General features: G+C 35.7%; 1 protein-coding gene across 2 annotated transcripts in view; it reads right to left on the bottom strand.

Annotated features, from left to right (window-relative positions):
* SLAIN2 (SLAIN motif family member 2) overlaps positions 1–14,953 on the bottom strand; it is a 71,661-nt gene that overhangs the window by 24,676 nt on the left and 32,032 nt on the right. The window contains exons 4-7 of one of the 2 annotated variants that reach the window (XM_070372368.1): positions 12,244–12,405; positions 7,869–8,228; positions 7,363–7,500; positions 762–839 (exon numbers count right to left, since the gene is read on the bottom strand). In XM_070372368.1, the coding sequence (XP_070228469.1) occupies positions 762–839; positions 7,363–7,500; positions 7,869–8,228; positions 12,244–12,405 (738 nt within the window). The remainder of the gene's footprint in view (positions 1–761; positions 840–7,362; positions 7,501–7,868; positions 8,229–12,243; positions 12,406–14,953) is intronic. The other variant, XM_070372369.1, reaches the window with a different exon arrangement.

Raw genomic sequence — 14,953 nt, 5'->3', positions numbered from 1 at the left:
TCGGCATTTGGAACTTCCTTGACCAGGGGGACCAGGAATCAAACCCTGCCCTGAGAAGCCGAATTACGGACTATTAACCACTTCCCACCAGGGAAGTCCTATTCATTCTTATTACTGTTGGTCTATCCAATCCCACAGTGTTTCTCCCAATTCTACTTTTTCCTAGCTGTCCATACATTCAGCCTCCTGGAACCAATATGATAGCTTTGATGTCCAACCTTCAGATATTTCTTCAATACTCAGTTCTTATAAAAACTACCATTCCATAAATATTCCAAACATCATCAGTTAACCATAACTCTGCTCTAACCTCAATCAATCTCTAATATGAAAACAGGCCCATTTCATCCTACAGGTAAGTAAATCCAAACACCAAAGTCAGAAGAAAAAATACTGCATACAGAATGTCTGGCATTTCATACATTTTAAAGCATTTATTAGTTTATCTAACAAAATTAAAACAGTGACCCTCAGTTTTAGGTAAGAAAAATGATAAATTCTCTAATATGAAAAGCTATCAAAAATAAATATCATTTATTCCTTTCAGAATTGAAACTCCATACATACCTCTGTAGAAAATTAGTTTCTTCTGGATTTATCCAAGTAACAGAGAATGAATCCACATTATTTTATTATTAAAAAAAAAAAAAAGACTAAAACGTGCCCTATACACATCACTGACTCAGTATGCCAAAAGGTGAAAGATTTAACTAACTTGATCATTTGCTGAAATTTAAAACTTAGTAAGAGGCTGTAGTTACCTCTTTTTGTAGATGAAGTTTGAAGCAACTGTTTGGCTTTGAGGGAAGTACGAGGCAAATTTTTCAGCCTTTGCGAAGCTGTTGAAAAATAAGGAACTGTAATATTTGCCTGGAAGGACAAGATAAAGGCTATAGCTTCTGTAAACTTGAATATTTTAAAACAAACTTGAAAATTTATCAAGAAACAGATAGGTGAGAATACATCAGAAACCTAAAATCAGAGGAATCAAAGTGATGCTTAGTGCATTAAGTTAGAAAAGAAAGGGAATGGAAATCTTAGTGCAAAGTGCATACTTTAAGAAATTGTTTCTTATAGATGAGAAAATCTATAACATGTAAACTGATCAAAATACCAGAGAAAACAAACCACCAGCAAACATGCTACAGGATGCAAAGAATACAAAGCTAATAAGTAAAAGTGATGAACACAAGCACACAGTACAGAAAAAAATAAATAAATGTAGTACTTGTTCAGTGCAAAAAAGCAGACTTTGGCAAAGCAGTTATTGTTAGATGAACTGTCCTAACGTGAAATAGTAATCCTCATACTCAAAAAGGAGAAGAAAACTCAGAACCAGGCAGGTCCTCAAGGGAGTCAACAATCTAGTTGCTTTAAATATGCTCAACACCATCTTGGTGTAGAATTTAACTAGCTGCATTTTAGACCTGGTTATCCGGACTATGTACATATGCATATGGGATGGTGAGGGGTAGGGATGTGTGTGCGTATGTGTTGGAGTTGAGGGATTTGGAGGAGTCAGAGCATCTGTTTTTTAAGTGTTCAAGGAGGAGTTCTAAGCTTTCTTCACAACTCCTCATCTATTAACTGCAGTAAAACTCTCAAAACTGGCAACTAAGCAGCAGTTCAGAGACATCCAGAGCTAAAGCTCACTATGGCTCCAATGAATGGGTGAGTCCCACAGCCACCAGTGCAGTCACCTATGTAAGCTGTTCTAAAACATCATTCTATGATGTGAAAATAAGACTTCATACACCTCTAGGATTTATAAGCACCACTTCCACCTGCCCCAAAAAAGAGATCTCAAACCATAAACCTGGCCAGCATTCAAACAGTCATTTGTGGATAAATGTATTACTTGATACATCACCAAAAAGAATTAAGGAGAATTTTTCTTTATTGCTTAATCCAATCAATGGTGATAGAATTTTCACTAATAGGAAACATTTTTAAAAAGTAACAAACCCATTTGATTTCAATTTCTACCAACACTTACTACAACACACTACTGCAACTAAATGTTGTATGCCAGTTTAAGTTAAACATATTGCCAGGCGGACTAGCAAAAAATTCTCCAAACTTAAAAAAAAGAATCAATTTTATAATGCATTACCTCATATCTATCCCACAGAAATATCAGGCACTATCATCATTAAATATTCATTTATGTATTTATTCATACATGCTTTCTACCATTCATTTTCATTCATTCACTCACCCATTCATTCCTACTTTCTAATAATTGTGTACTTTATTCCAGGTACTGTTTTAGAAATAATGAATACATAGCTGGCTAGATAGACAAGTTCCTACTTCCATGGAACTAAGAGTTTAGGGAAGGGGAAACAGACAATAAACAAAGAATAAAATGCATGGTCTGCCAGATGGTGACAGCTGCTAAGGAGAAAATTAAGTAGGAAAGGGGGACAAGAAGTAGGAGACATAAGCTGCAACTATAAATAGGGTGATTAAGAAATATTTCCCCTGAGATGACATTTTCCCAAAGATCTGAAGGAAGCACGGAAGTGAGCCATACGGATACTGGGGGAATGCACTGTAGACGGAAGGAAAAGCAGTAGTAAGGACCTGAGGTAGGAGTGTGCCGGATATACATGAAGAACAGAAGTAGGCCACAGTGTTTGTAGTGGCGCAAATGAGGGCAAAGGGTAACCAACTGCACGTAACGCTGGCAATCCACAATATCTATTAACCACTAGATTTCTTAAACAAGGGTTTAAATATAAAATATCATCTATAACCAATTGTTCTGTAAAGATCTTATTTAAATTCACAGCTATAATGACTCCAATGGACTTTATTTATCCCTCAAGTTTCATGGGTGATGTCACAAGAACAGCATCTACAGACAAGTGATGACTGTCCAATGGTAATGCCAAGAATCAAACTGCAAATAGGTTCAGGCAGTATACTCTAAATTTGCCTGATACAGATAGAATAAAATGAATGATTTTCATGATACCACAAAGAAACATAATGTTACACAAATAAGAACAAAAACTAAATTTTAATCTGAATTATCAATCTTAATTTGATCCATTTTCCAATGGCAAAATCACTTGTATTTCTTTATTTTGACCATGTGGCTTGTGGGATCCTAGTTCCCCTCTAGGGATCCAACTTATGCCTGCTGCAGTGGAAGCACGAAGTCCCAACCACTGGACTGCCAAGGAGTTCCCAAAATCACTTTTTAAATGATAACGTATACTAAACTGAAGTCTCCAAATCCTTCTAGAACTTTAATCCACTCTTCACATCGCTATCAGATTCAATTTCTTAAGAAGGAACCCTGATTAAAAGCTATGATAGCTTGTTAAGATGAAATCTAAACTCCTTAATATATTTTATTTACCTACTTATTTTTTGGCTGCACCACACAGCTTGTGGGATCTTAGTTTCCTAACTAGAACCTGTGCCCTCAGCAATGAAAGTACAGAGGCTTAACCACTGGAGTGCCAGGGAATTCCAAATACGGTATTTTAAAATTCCCACAATCTATCCCCTACCTACATCTCTCATTCTTGTCACTGAACTGACTAACCATCCTGTGACCCACACTTTAGTCAAACAAAACCACTATAATCAGGGTGTCGTTCTTAAGATTTCATTACTGGTCCCACTGTTGGGAAAACCTGTACTTTCTTCCCTCATGTGACACCTCCTCCAGAGCTGACTGAGATATTTTTCAGTATCTTCTCAGAAAACCTCTTTATACTGATGAGTGTAATACCTCTGTTTCCCCATCACTTCCTGCTTTTGAAGGGCACAAGCTCTCTCTTTCACATTTATATTCCCAATGCTTGGAAAATAACATGTACCCTATAAACATCTTAATTATTTACTGAATAATTAAGTAATAATTAATAACAATCTCTGGATAAAATCTGGAGACTTCAATTAAATATTCAAGATCCTCCACAGCTGAGATCCAATTCAGTGGTTCTTAAACTTAACTATGCCCCAGAGTCAGCTGAGACACTTCTAAAAAAATAGAGATTCTGGGTCCCCATTCCAGATGTATTCAATCAACATTTTCAGAAGTAAAGGTCAGAAGAACTATACTTAGTATCAATGTCTTTGTGATAACTGACTCAACGTAACTATATTACTTATCCTTAAACAAAAATTCTACAAGTATTTCACTCATTCTTATATTAGCCCACTACACAGATTTATCATGACTTATTTTACTTCAACTTCATGTTTCATAATTGTGTAAAATTCTAGTGTTTTGGTCACAAGTGAAATTTGGATGAGAATTCCTTCCCCATGGGCCTAAGTGCAGTCTGGCTATGCATAAGCTGGTAACTGCCCTGAACACTCCCTTCTCAGTGTGAGGTCCACAGTACAATACTGATCCTATACATCTCTCCTCTAGGAGTATCTTGTGCAAATATGTTCTTCCACTTAGTTACATGAAAGCAAGCAAATGATAAATGTTACACAGACTTAGTTTATTCTTTTGTGGTAATTCATAAAGTATTTATAGTTCAACCTCAAATCATGCTCCAATAGTCATCCAAGAATATTTTCCAATGCCTCCTTATTTGCAGTTAGGGTCAGCATGATGTAATCCAAACAGTAACTGGGAGGAAATCGGGAGACACACAGAGGAGCTGAGTTAATCTGGCTTGGTTTTGCCAGTTTTCTAGTTACTTGGCATTGCACATATAATTTATATGGATCTCTGCTCCCTCTCTATAAAAATAAAAAATGGGATGTTGTGAGGTTCAAATGAGATAATACATATAAAAGTAAATATATACTACTTTTTTAAAACCAGCAGATTGTCTTGGGTTTTTCTCCCTTCTCTTATTTCTGAACCAGTAATTCCTGTATTTTTCTGAAAACTAAACCTGTTCTCTAGTGGTCTTAGAAAACAAGCACTACACTAGTCTTTTGAAAAACTGTCCCTGACAAACATTCCTTCCTTTAACTGGAGAAACTGAAAAAATTACATGTATTCATGACCTTTGCAATGCTCTGGTTTTCTTAAACTTTTTAAGTTACTCACATTTTCCAAATATAAAAGTCAAGAATTGGTAATAGCTATCAAAATGAAGTATATTAGAACTTTCATAATATTCATATTTGAATGCCAGCATCCACAATAATGCAGCCATAGCAAATAAGCATATAAAAATAGTGATTGCATAGTAACAAGGCAAAAGAAGTGGTCCCTTAGGTGGAAATAACAGCAATCTTGCAAAGTTAGGTTCATGCAGATCAGCAAGTAAGAACCAAAGCTTTACCACTTAAGAGCTGGAAAAATACTTAAAAGAAAACAAAATGCAGCAAATATATGAACTGGTTTGTATAAAATATTTAAAATGCTATTCATGTATAAAACGTGCCATTGTAATATTTTTACATAATTACCATATTAGTCTTAATTTTGATATGTAACAGTACATCTAACACACACACTAATTAAAACATACATATATTATGTATCAAAGATATATGTAAAATTTTCAGAAAAATAGGTAACATTTTGCTTCATAATGTATTGACTTTAAACACAAAGTTTTAACTTTTTTTCTTTTTTTGGCAGCACCATGTGGCTTGTGGGATCTTAGTTCCCTGACCAGGGACTGAACCCAGAGCCATGGCAGTGAAAGCACCAGGTCCTAACCACTGGACTGCCAGGGAAGTCCAAGTTTTAAATATTTTTATCAAATAAACTTTATTAAATTTTAAACCTGCTAATATTCTGGATTTACTACTTTTCAAATACATCCTGTGAACAATGTGACTCTATACTACAATAAATGTTTCTGACATTTCCATCATAAACAAGTTTCATAACTACAAATATAAAAATAAACAAGTATATGCAATTTTTAAAAAAGGATGGTACCTTACTATTTCTTCTGCCTATACATTATTCAAATACTGAAATATACTACTATGAAACTGCATACATATATTCATTCCACTTAAAAGTAAATTAGTGATTAGAATCTCACTATGTTTCTTTATCTATTTTTAATTATCAACTTCTGAGGGGAAAGAGAAAATAATTCACCTATAGGGAAAAAATTAAAGCTACATAGCCTTTCAAAGCTTCCGGTTCCTAGTTTGTAAAAATGTATTAGTAACTGAACCTACTTTATAGACTTGTTCAGAGGATTAAACAGAATTATGAATATAAGGTATAGCACAATGTGAGTTTTATAATATAAATAATATCATTTACAATTGGTAAATAAGGAAAACTTATCATCACAAAAGTCGTTTTGGTTCAAATTGAACCAAAATTTTTTTCTAGACTGTGAATTTTTGAGCCACCAAATAACAGCAGCTTAATATAAAGTACACCAAGTCAGCTAAACACAACAGAGCCAAGGAAGAATGCAAGGAGACTTACAAAAGAATTGAACACTGTCAAAGTTGTTCCTTAATACACAAGTTATAAAATGGACAGTCAATAACTTTATGTTTGTATCACTTCTTCATTACAGCTTTGAGGAAATGAAGGAACACATCACAGTGACCACTTTAACCACAAACAGTAAATATGTTACAAAGGAACTGAATAAATCAGACTACAAAACTGATGTGAACTGTGGGATAGAAGGCATGCATTAACTGAGCATTTCTAAGATTGCAGAAATAACTCTGATAGTTGTTTAAACTGGGTTTAGTACATGCTCTTATCTGCCTTAGTTAATAAGCAATACTTCTTGGAAAGTATTCAATTCTTTTAAAATCACTCTGTAAAGTACAGAGTGCCCATCTACTCCCACATCACTTCTTGGCTCAGTCTGGCCACTTTGTCTTAGGCGTTCCTTCTGTGTGATTCTCTAATCCTTGTTTATGTTGCATATGTCTCCTTAAGTCAACAGTTTCAGCTTTTCTTTCCATCAAGTTACTTTTAACCTTTTTTTAAAAAAATAAAATTCTACCTTTGGTAAAGTATTTATTAAGAATTTAGCAAGCCTTTATTTGTATACTCATAGGACGATTATTGCTTTTATTGATACTCTAGTAAGAAAGTTCCTTGGGTTTTAAATGGTCTATTTCAGGACTATTTCCCTCCCACCCCCCTAGATTCTGTCACTTTTAATGTTCAGTATTGCAGAACAGAAGGTTTTTAAAGAATATATATATTTATAAATTAAACAGAACTTGCTTATTTCAAAATTCGAGAGACTACAGTTTCATACAGATTTAAGTATTGATACAACTGGATATTTAATAGGGACAAATTTTAAATACAGCTATGATTATCTTACAGAACTAATGAACACTACATTTTACTATAGTATAGCTATTCAGCACAAAATTAAAGTCTGTAATTTTCATTTTTCTTTAAATAACTGATACATAAAAGATACTTACTGGCTGAAGCCTGAGGTTGCATGCGAGGTATACCTCCATTTGGCACTTGAAAATTTGAGTCACTTCTGCTGCTTTTCACTGAGTCAACTTGCGTATTAGATGTTCGGGACAGGTTTGGAAGACTGCGTCTTAGTTTTTCTATGACAACAGAATTTTAATTAAAAAAAAAACAAGTCAAAACATTTTTTAGGATGGAGAAAATTAAAATATTAATATTAATATTCAAAATAATTCTTTAAGTGTTCTGAAGACTTTAGAAGAAGTAACAGGAAAAAAAAACATCTTATAAAAAATAACTCAATACAGTTTCTATAAATGGGTAGAACCTTTAAAAAAGAACCATAAATTACTTAACTCAAAATCTAAACACTTCATGAGTATGGCAAAGCAAAACTAACCTAAGTAAAAATTCTTGATGTACTTATCTAAAATACAAAACCTTGGTAAAAACCGTGTTACTATATACCAAAATATGAAGGACAATTTTTTTCCATTCTTAGAGTTACCTTCATTTTTAACATTGGTTGTCTGTAAATCTGTTGGATGGCCTTGAAGTGAAAGGCGAGGTTGCTGTAAGCGGCTAATCATAGGCTGTGGGGACACTCTACTATATTCTATTCCCCGAGCAGGAGATCGAGAACGAGGTGAATTTCGGGGTGACTGCTTAGGTGATGGTCGAGGTGAATTGCGTGGTGATGGTGAAAACCTGTTAACAGCAGGGTATACTGCATGATGCATATTGTCATCTTCATCATCTAAACTTTGTGCATCAAGTTCCTGATCACTAAAAGTACCCCGTCTTGTAGAATTGCAAGATGAACCAGAACTGCGCCGAGACGCTGTGGCTGCATATTCTTGCCGGAGACCTGACAATAGTGAATGTGTTATTTCTTTAGTATTAGACATTTAAGCATTTTTAAGGTTTAAAAGCACAAAATTATCATTGAGAAACACAAATAGCATATAACATGTAAAGGAAAACTCCCTTTCACTTGATTCATCTTAGACTTCCCCACACATAAGGATGCATATAGTACATCTAAAAAGCTATTTTTAAATTACATGAAATTCATAAACTTTTACCCAATTTCAACATTTCTTCTTGAATCCAAAATCTATATTAAAAAGAAAACTATAAATTTAAAAATACTTCTATTTCAAAAGACGGAGTCCAAATTTGAGATTAACATTAAAGGAATATTGAAGGAAAACAATTACCTGTCCAATCAGTGTAAAAAATACATCAGTGAGTAAACAAACATCCTGGATACTAAACTTTGGATTAATCTTACTCCAGAAGATGATGAAGGAAACTTCTAATCCACTCTTAGGAATTCAATACTTGGGTACAAATGTAATTTCAATTGCTTCATAAGCTAACAGACTTCAATAAAATAAGCTTATATTCTAAACCATCAAGAATTTTCAAAGGAGTCCCTTTTTATCTTGTTATTTCCAGAAACACCCAAGCAACCTAAGGAGCCCTTCAAATACTATAAAAACTTCTAGAATAAAAACAAATGTGACACATATTCAATGAGAAAAAAATTACAATTGAAAAAGAGTGTCGAATTCAGATAATATTTTGAGGAAATCCTGCTAACTACTGGCAGTTTCGTCCAGAAGATCTGTGTGTTCTTGAGTAGTATTCAAACTTTTTAAGTTATATAGTCATACACAGAAAGTGTTATCAACATGGTTCCCCAAAGAAGTGAAAGAGAATCATATCAGGGTACCTATAACACTATGCTTTCCTAGGGCCCATCTAGCCCTTTGGTCAGGTTTGGAGACCATTGTAGTAACTGATAAATTACTTGGCGTCACCTAGCAAAAGACAACAGACCCATGAAAAGAGTATTGTTTTAGAAAAGAAAGATCTAAATAGACATTTCTCCAAAGAAGACATACAGATGGCTAACAAACACATGAAAAGATGCTCAACATCACTCATTATCAGAGAAATGCAAATCAAAACCACTATGAGATACCATTTCACACCAGTCAGAATGGCTGCGATCCAAAAGTCTACAAATAATAAATGCTGGAGAGGGTGTGGAGAAAAGGGAACCCTCTCACACTGTTGGTGGGAATGCAAACTAGTAAAAAAAAAAAAAAAAAAAAAAATCCCAATCCTGATGCAAGTTCTCCACTAACAAGTGGGTCTTAGGGAGATCACAACCACTATGGGCATTGTGCTTCTCTCATCTTAAAAATGAGAGCTGAACCAAGCAAAAGCCCACATCTGTTACTTTACAATTTTGTTAGCAAAAAAACTGGAGAAACAATGTTGCAAAAAGGAAAATCATTCTTAAAAAGAAAATGATGGTGTTTTCAAAGAGGTATCACTCACATTTTCAGTATCTCTTTTTTTAATTCACCAAAAAAAGAAATATTTATGCATGTGAACAGCTTAGAAAGGATTTTTAAAGAAAGGCTAAAATTTCTATTATGTGTTACCAACATACAATATGAAAACTGTATCAAATATGTGATTGAATTACTAACAAAATATTGCAGTCTAAAAAGTCAGGATTCAAAGAAGAAACAAATAAGTTTAGTCTAAGTAACAGTTAGGCAGTATTCTTTATTCTTTTTTCACATCTGTGACAATAACCCCTCATTAGCTGGCAATACCATACTTGGAGTGAGGAGTTATGTCTACAAAGTTACAGAAGAAAAGGGTAACATGTTATTGGTTTCTAGGGCTAAAGACAGATAAGCACCAAACCTTTCTATCTTTCTAAGGGAAGATGTGTAAAAATGGGATAAGAATCAGCAGAGTAAGAAACCAACATTTTGCAGTTTCTTAATGTTACAGCTTGATAAAACTTACATAAAACAAAGGACAAACAAAATTTCTGAACCAAATTACAGCACTGCTCCATTACCTCAGCCAACTGTCAAGACTCTGAAACCTGTGCTTTAAGGATCTTATCATTGTAAAGCTTAAAGAGATCACTTTAGAGAGATTGCTTCCTTCAGTTAAGCCCATACAATAAAATGTACAGGCAAGAATAATATTATCATCATCATCTTATATTCAGATCAGAGTCAAGTCACTGATAAACCCTTGAAATAGTAAAAAATTTGTGCACATGTATATTTTGGGGACACTTCTACCAGATTCTCAAAGGTACCTGTTACCCAAAAAGTTGCAAGGACCACTGTGCAAAGCAATATCACATGCTTCATTTAATTAAATGTCACAATTTCAAGTTTCCCATAAAGGTCTCTCTCTCTCTTTTTAATCAGAATACACCATACATTCTAAGGAAGATGATATACTTGCCTCCAAGGAGAAAAAAACTGATTTTGTGGGTGTGAAAAAAATCTTAGACATAATAGTTTGTAGTTCTTAGAGTACACACAAAGAGATGTAGACTATATCAGTGGTATTAAAATTTATTGGGAGTGGAGGTGGGTAAAAAGGAAAAGAAAAATCTAAATAGGCTCCTTAGGGGTTCCAAATAGGAAAAGGAGTACGTCAAGGCTGTACATTGTTACCCTGCTTATTTAACTTATATGCAGAGTACATCATGAGAAACGCTGGACTGGAAGATACACAAGCTGGAATCAAGATTGCCGGGAGAAATATCAATAACCTCAGATATGCAGATGACACCACCCTTATGGCAGAAAGTGAAGAGGAACTCAAAAGCCTCTTGATCAAGGTGAAAGTGGAGAGTGAAAAAGTTGGCTTAAAGCTCAACATTCAGAAGACGAAGATCATGGCATCTGGTCCCATCACTTCATGGGAAATAGATGGGGAAACAGTGGAAACAGTGTCAGACTTTATTTTTCTGGGCTCCAAAATCACTACAGATGGTGACTGCAGCCATGAAATTAAAAGACGCTTACTCTTTGGAAGGAAAGTTATGACCAACCTAGATAGCATATTCAAAAGCAGAGACATTACTTTGCCAACAAAAGTCTGTCTAGTCAAGGCTATGGTTTTTCCTGTGGTCATGTATGGATGTGAGAGTTGGACTGTGAAGAAGGCTGAGCAGCGAAGAATTGATGCTTTTGAACTGTGGTGTTGGAGAAGACTCTTGAGAGTCCCTTGGACTGCAAGGAGATCCAACCAGTCCATTCTGAAGGAGATCAGCCCTGGGATTTCTTTGGAAGGAATGATGGTAAAGCTGAAACTCCAGTACTTTGGCCACCTCATGCGAAGAGTTGACTCATTGGAAAAGACTCTGATGCTGGGAGGGATTGGGGGCAGGAGGAGAAGGGGACAACAGAGGATGAGATGGCTGGATGGCATTACTGACTCGATGGACTTGAGTCTCAGTGAACTCCGGGAGTTGGTGTTAGACAGGGAGGCCTGGCGTGCTGCGATTCATGGGGTCGCAAAGAGTCGGACACGACTGAGCAACTGATCTGATCTGATCTGATCTGAATAATGAAAGAACAGCTGAGAAATGCTAACCTACACTAAGGAAACAGCAACAGAGTATACTACACCAGTGAATCGGAGAAGGAAGTGGCAACCCACTCCAGTACTCTTGCCTGGAGAATCCCATGGACAGAGGAGCCTGGTGGGCTACAGTCCACGGGGTCGCAACAAGTCGGACACGACTGAACGACTTCACTCACTCATACTAGTGAATTACAGTACAGAGTAACATGCAGGGTTTGATTTCCAGTCACAGTAGAGCACAGCCTGCTTTTCTTCAGTACTCACACAGCAAACTGCTCAGTATACAATAGACTCTAAAAACAAGTCAATGAACAAACCAGTCCACATGCTGAAAAAGCTCTGAAATTTCAACATTTCTATTCTTATTATACTACTATTCCACAACACTGTAAGACATTTAATAAGGGCAACAAAATTATACCATAATGAAAGACCTAAACTTTATCCATTAAAATACTTACTTTCTTCCTGCATCCGAGCTAGAATTTGCACATCAGTTACATCATTTAGCTTATAATTGGATCCAATTGAATCTTCATCTAATTCTGAAGCACTTAATTCACTGTCTATAGAGGACTGAGGACTGAGTGGAGGATTTCTGTCTGATGAACTTTTCAAATTACCTTAAAAATAAAATGATTCAAACTTTGGTGAACAAAAATTGAATAAACATCTGTTGCAATTAACTTGATATTGTATCTTTGGGTTGATTCAGTTCACTGATTCTGTCTTTTCTGTTTATAAAATTCCCAGATGTTAAAATTAAAAACTGACCTGATTAAGAATAAAGACAGCTATAGAGACTCCTTCAAATACAATGACAAATACAAAACTCATTTTCTTATAGTTATAATTTATCCATATTCTTATGAAAAATTAAGTTTTCAAAACAGTACTGGCAAAGTAGTTAATGTTCAAATAATACATGCTAGAGGATTTCAACTTTTACCAGGTAGCCAATGAAACTGCTCTATAAATAGATGAATTATGTCGTGTTTTCTCCTCCCATTCAGTCATTAGCAAACACCATCATCTTTTCCCTTGAATAAAACCACCTACTTTTCCTAAACAAGAAAACTATAATTTGAGGAAAATCAGGATTCCTTAGAGATTTAGAACCAAACCAAAGAAAGAACACTAAGCTCGTTTCTCCTACATTATGCCATGTTTACAAAATTCCTTTGCCAAACTAGTAATGGGGATCCAAGGAGTTCTCTGATGTTTAGTAGTGAAGCACAAAGACAGGATGAAGGAAATGACTGGATTAAAAAACACATTTTATCACTATAAACCAAAGGAGGATAGAAGACAGCTCAAAGGAATAAAGGCTATACATATCCAAAAGAGTCTTATTAGGTTGGTGAAAAAGTAATTGCAGTTTTGGACCGTGAATTTTAAATCATTATAACTAGGCTCAAACACATCTTTATTAATCAAAATAGGAACAATTACAATCAACACAGTTTTGCCAAGAAGAAATAAGTTTGTTTATCCCTGTAGCATAAAAATCTGTGCTTTGGGGTTTGATGAACTCTTAGAAAGCATTTTCTGCCTCCTGCTGGTTGTGGAAGCATTTCCCCTGCAAAAAGCTGTTGAGATGCTTGAAGAAGTGGTAGTCGGTTAGTGAGGTCAGGTGAATACAGTGGATGAGGTAAAACTTTGTAGCCCAGTTCATTCAATTTTTGAAGTGTTGCTTGTACGACATGTGGTTGGGTGTTGTCATGGAGAAGAACTGGACCCATTCTGTTGACCACTGGCTGTAGGCGTTGCAGTTTTCAGTGCATCTCATCGATTTGCTGAGCATACTTCTCAGGTGTAATGGTTTCGCCAGGATTCAAAAAGCTGTAGTGGATCAGACGAGCAGCAGACCAACAAACAGTGACCATGACCTTTTCTGGTGCCAGTCTGGCTTTGCGAAGAGCTATGAAAGTCCAAATACAAGCTGGTTGCTGCTGGCTGTCATATAAAATCTACTTTTCGTCGCACGTCACAGTCCGATCAAGAAATGGTTCATTGTTGTTATGTAGAATAAGAGAAGACAACACTTCAAAAGGATGATTTTTTTTGATTTGTGGTCAGCTCATGAGGCACCCACTTATCATGCTTTTTCACCTTTCAATTTGCTTTGAAGGTCAAATGACCATAGAATGGTCAACATTGAGTTCTTTGGCAACTTCTCATGTAGTTGTACAGAGAAGGCAATGGCACCCCACTCCAGTACTCTTGCCTGGAAAATCCCATGGACAGAGGAACCTGGTAGGCTGCAGTCCATGGGGTCACTAAGAGTCGGACACGACTGAGTGACTTCACTTTCACTTTTCACTGTCATGCATTGGAGAAGGAAATGGCAACCCACTCCCGTGTTCTTGCCTGGAGAATCCCAGGGATGGCGGAGCGTGGTGGGCTGCCGTCTATGGAGTCGCACAGAATCGGACACAACTGAAGAGACTTAGCAGCAGCAGCAGCAGCATATAGTTGTAAAGAAGATCAGCTTCAGTGACCCTCTCAATTGGTCACTGTCAACTTACAATGGCTGGCCACTCCGCCCCTCATCTTCAAGGCTCTCATCTCCTTTGCAAAATTTCTCGAATCACCACTGCCCTGTATGTTCGTTAGCAATTCCTGGGCCAAATGCGTTGCTGATGTTACAAGTTGTTTCTGCTGCCTTACAACCCCTTTTGAACTTGAATAAGAAAACTGCTTGAATTTGCTTTTTGTCAATCATCATTTCCATAGTCTAAAATAAATATAAAATACAGCAAGTAATAAGTAATTAGCCAAAAAAAATAAAGTGAGAAATGTGCATTAAAATGATGTACAACATAACCACATTTATTTAGAATCTATTCCAATACCAAACGGCAAAGTTCAACAACGTAAAACCACAGTTACTTTTGCACCAACCTAATACCTTCTAAGGAAATGCTTTTTCATCTGATCAACTTCCAATGAAGAACTGAAAAATTCCAACACTGTTACTAATATTTCTAATACAGATGTATTTGAAATTCTTGTTTTCTGAATTTTTCACCGTAAGAGTCAGCTCTAACATGAATGGCACATAAAAAGAACAAGAAGAAAACAAAACATAGTTAATATTTATTTCATCAAAAAGAGTATAGTGTACATAATAGGAAATGTACTACAAGGTCAGTCTCAAATAGTACCTGC

The sequence above is a fragment of the Bos mutus genome, chromosome 6, assembly GCF_027580195.1.
Source record: "Bos mutus isolate GX-2022 chromosome 6, NWIPB_WYAK_1.1, whole genome shotgun sequence".
Lineage (NCBI taxonomy): Eukaryota > Metazoa > Chordata > Mammalia > Artiodactyla > Bovidae > Bos > Bos mutus.
This window is presented reverse-complemented; position numbering and strand designations above follow the sequence as displayed.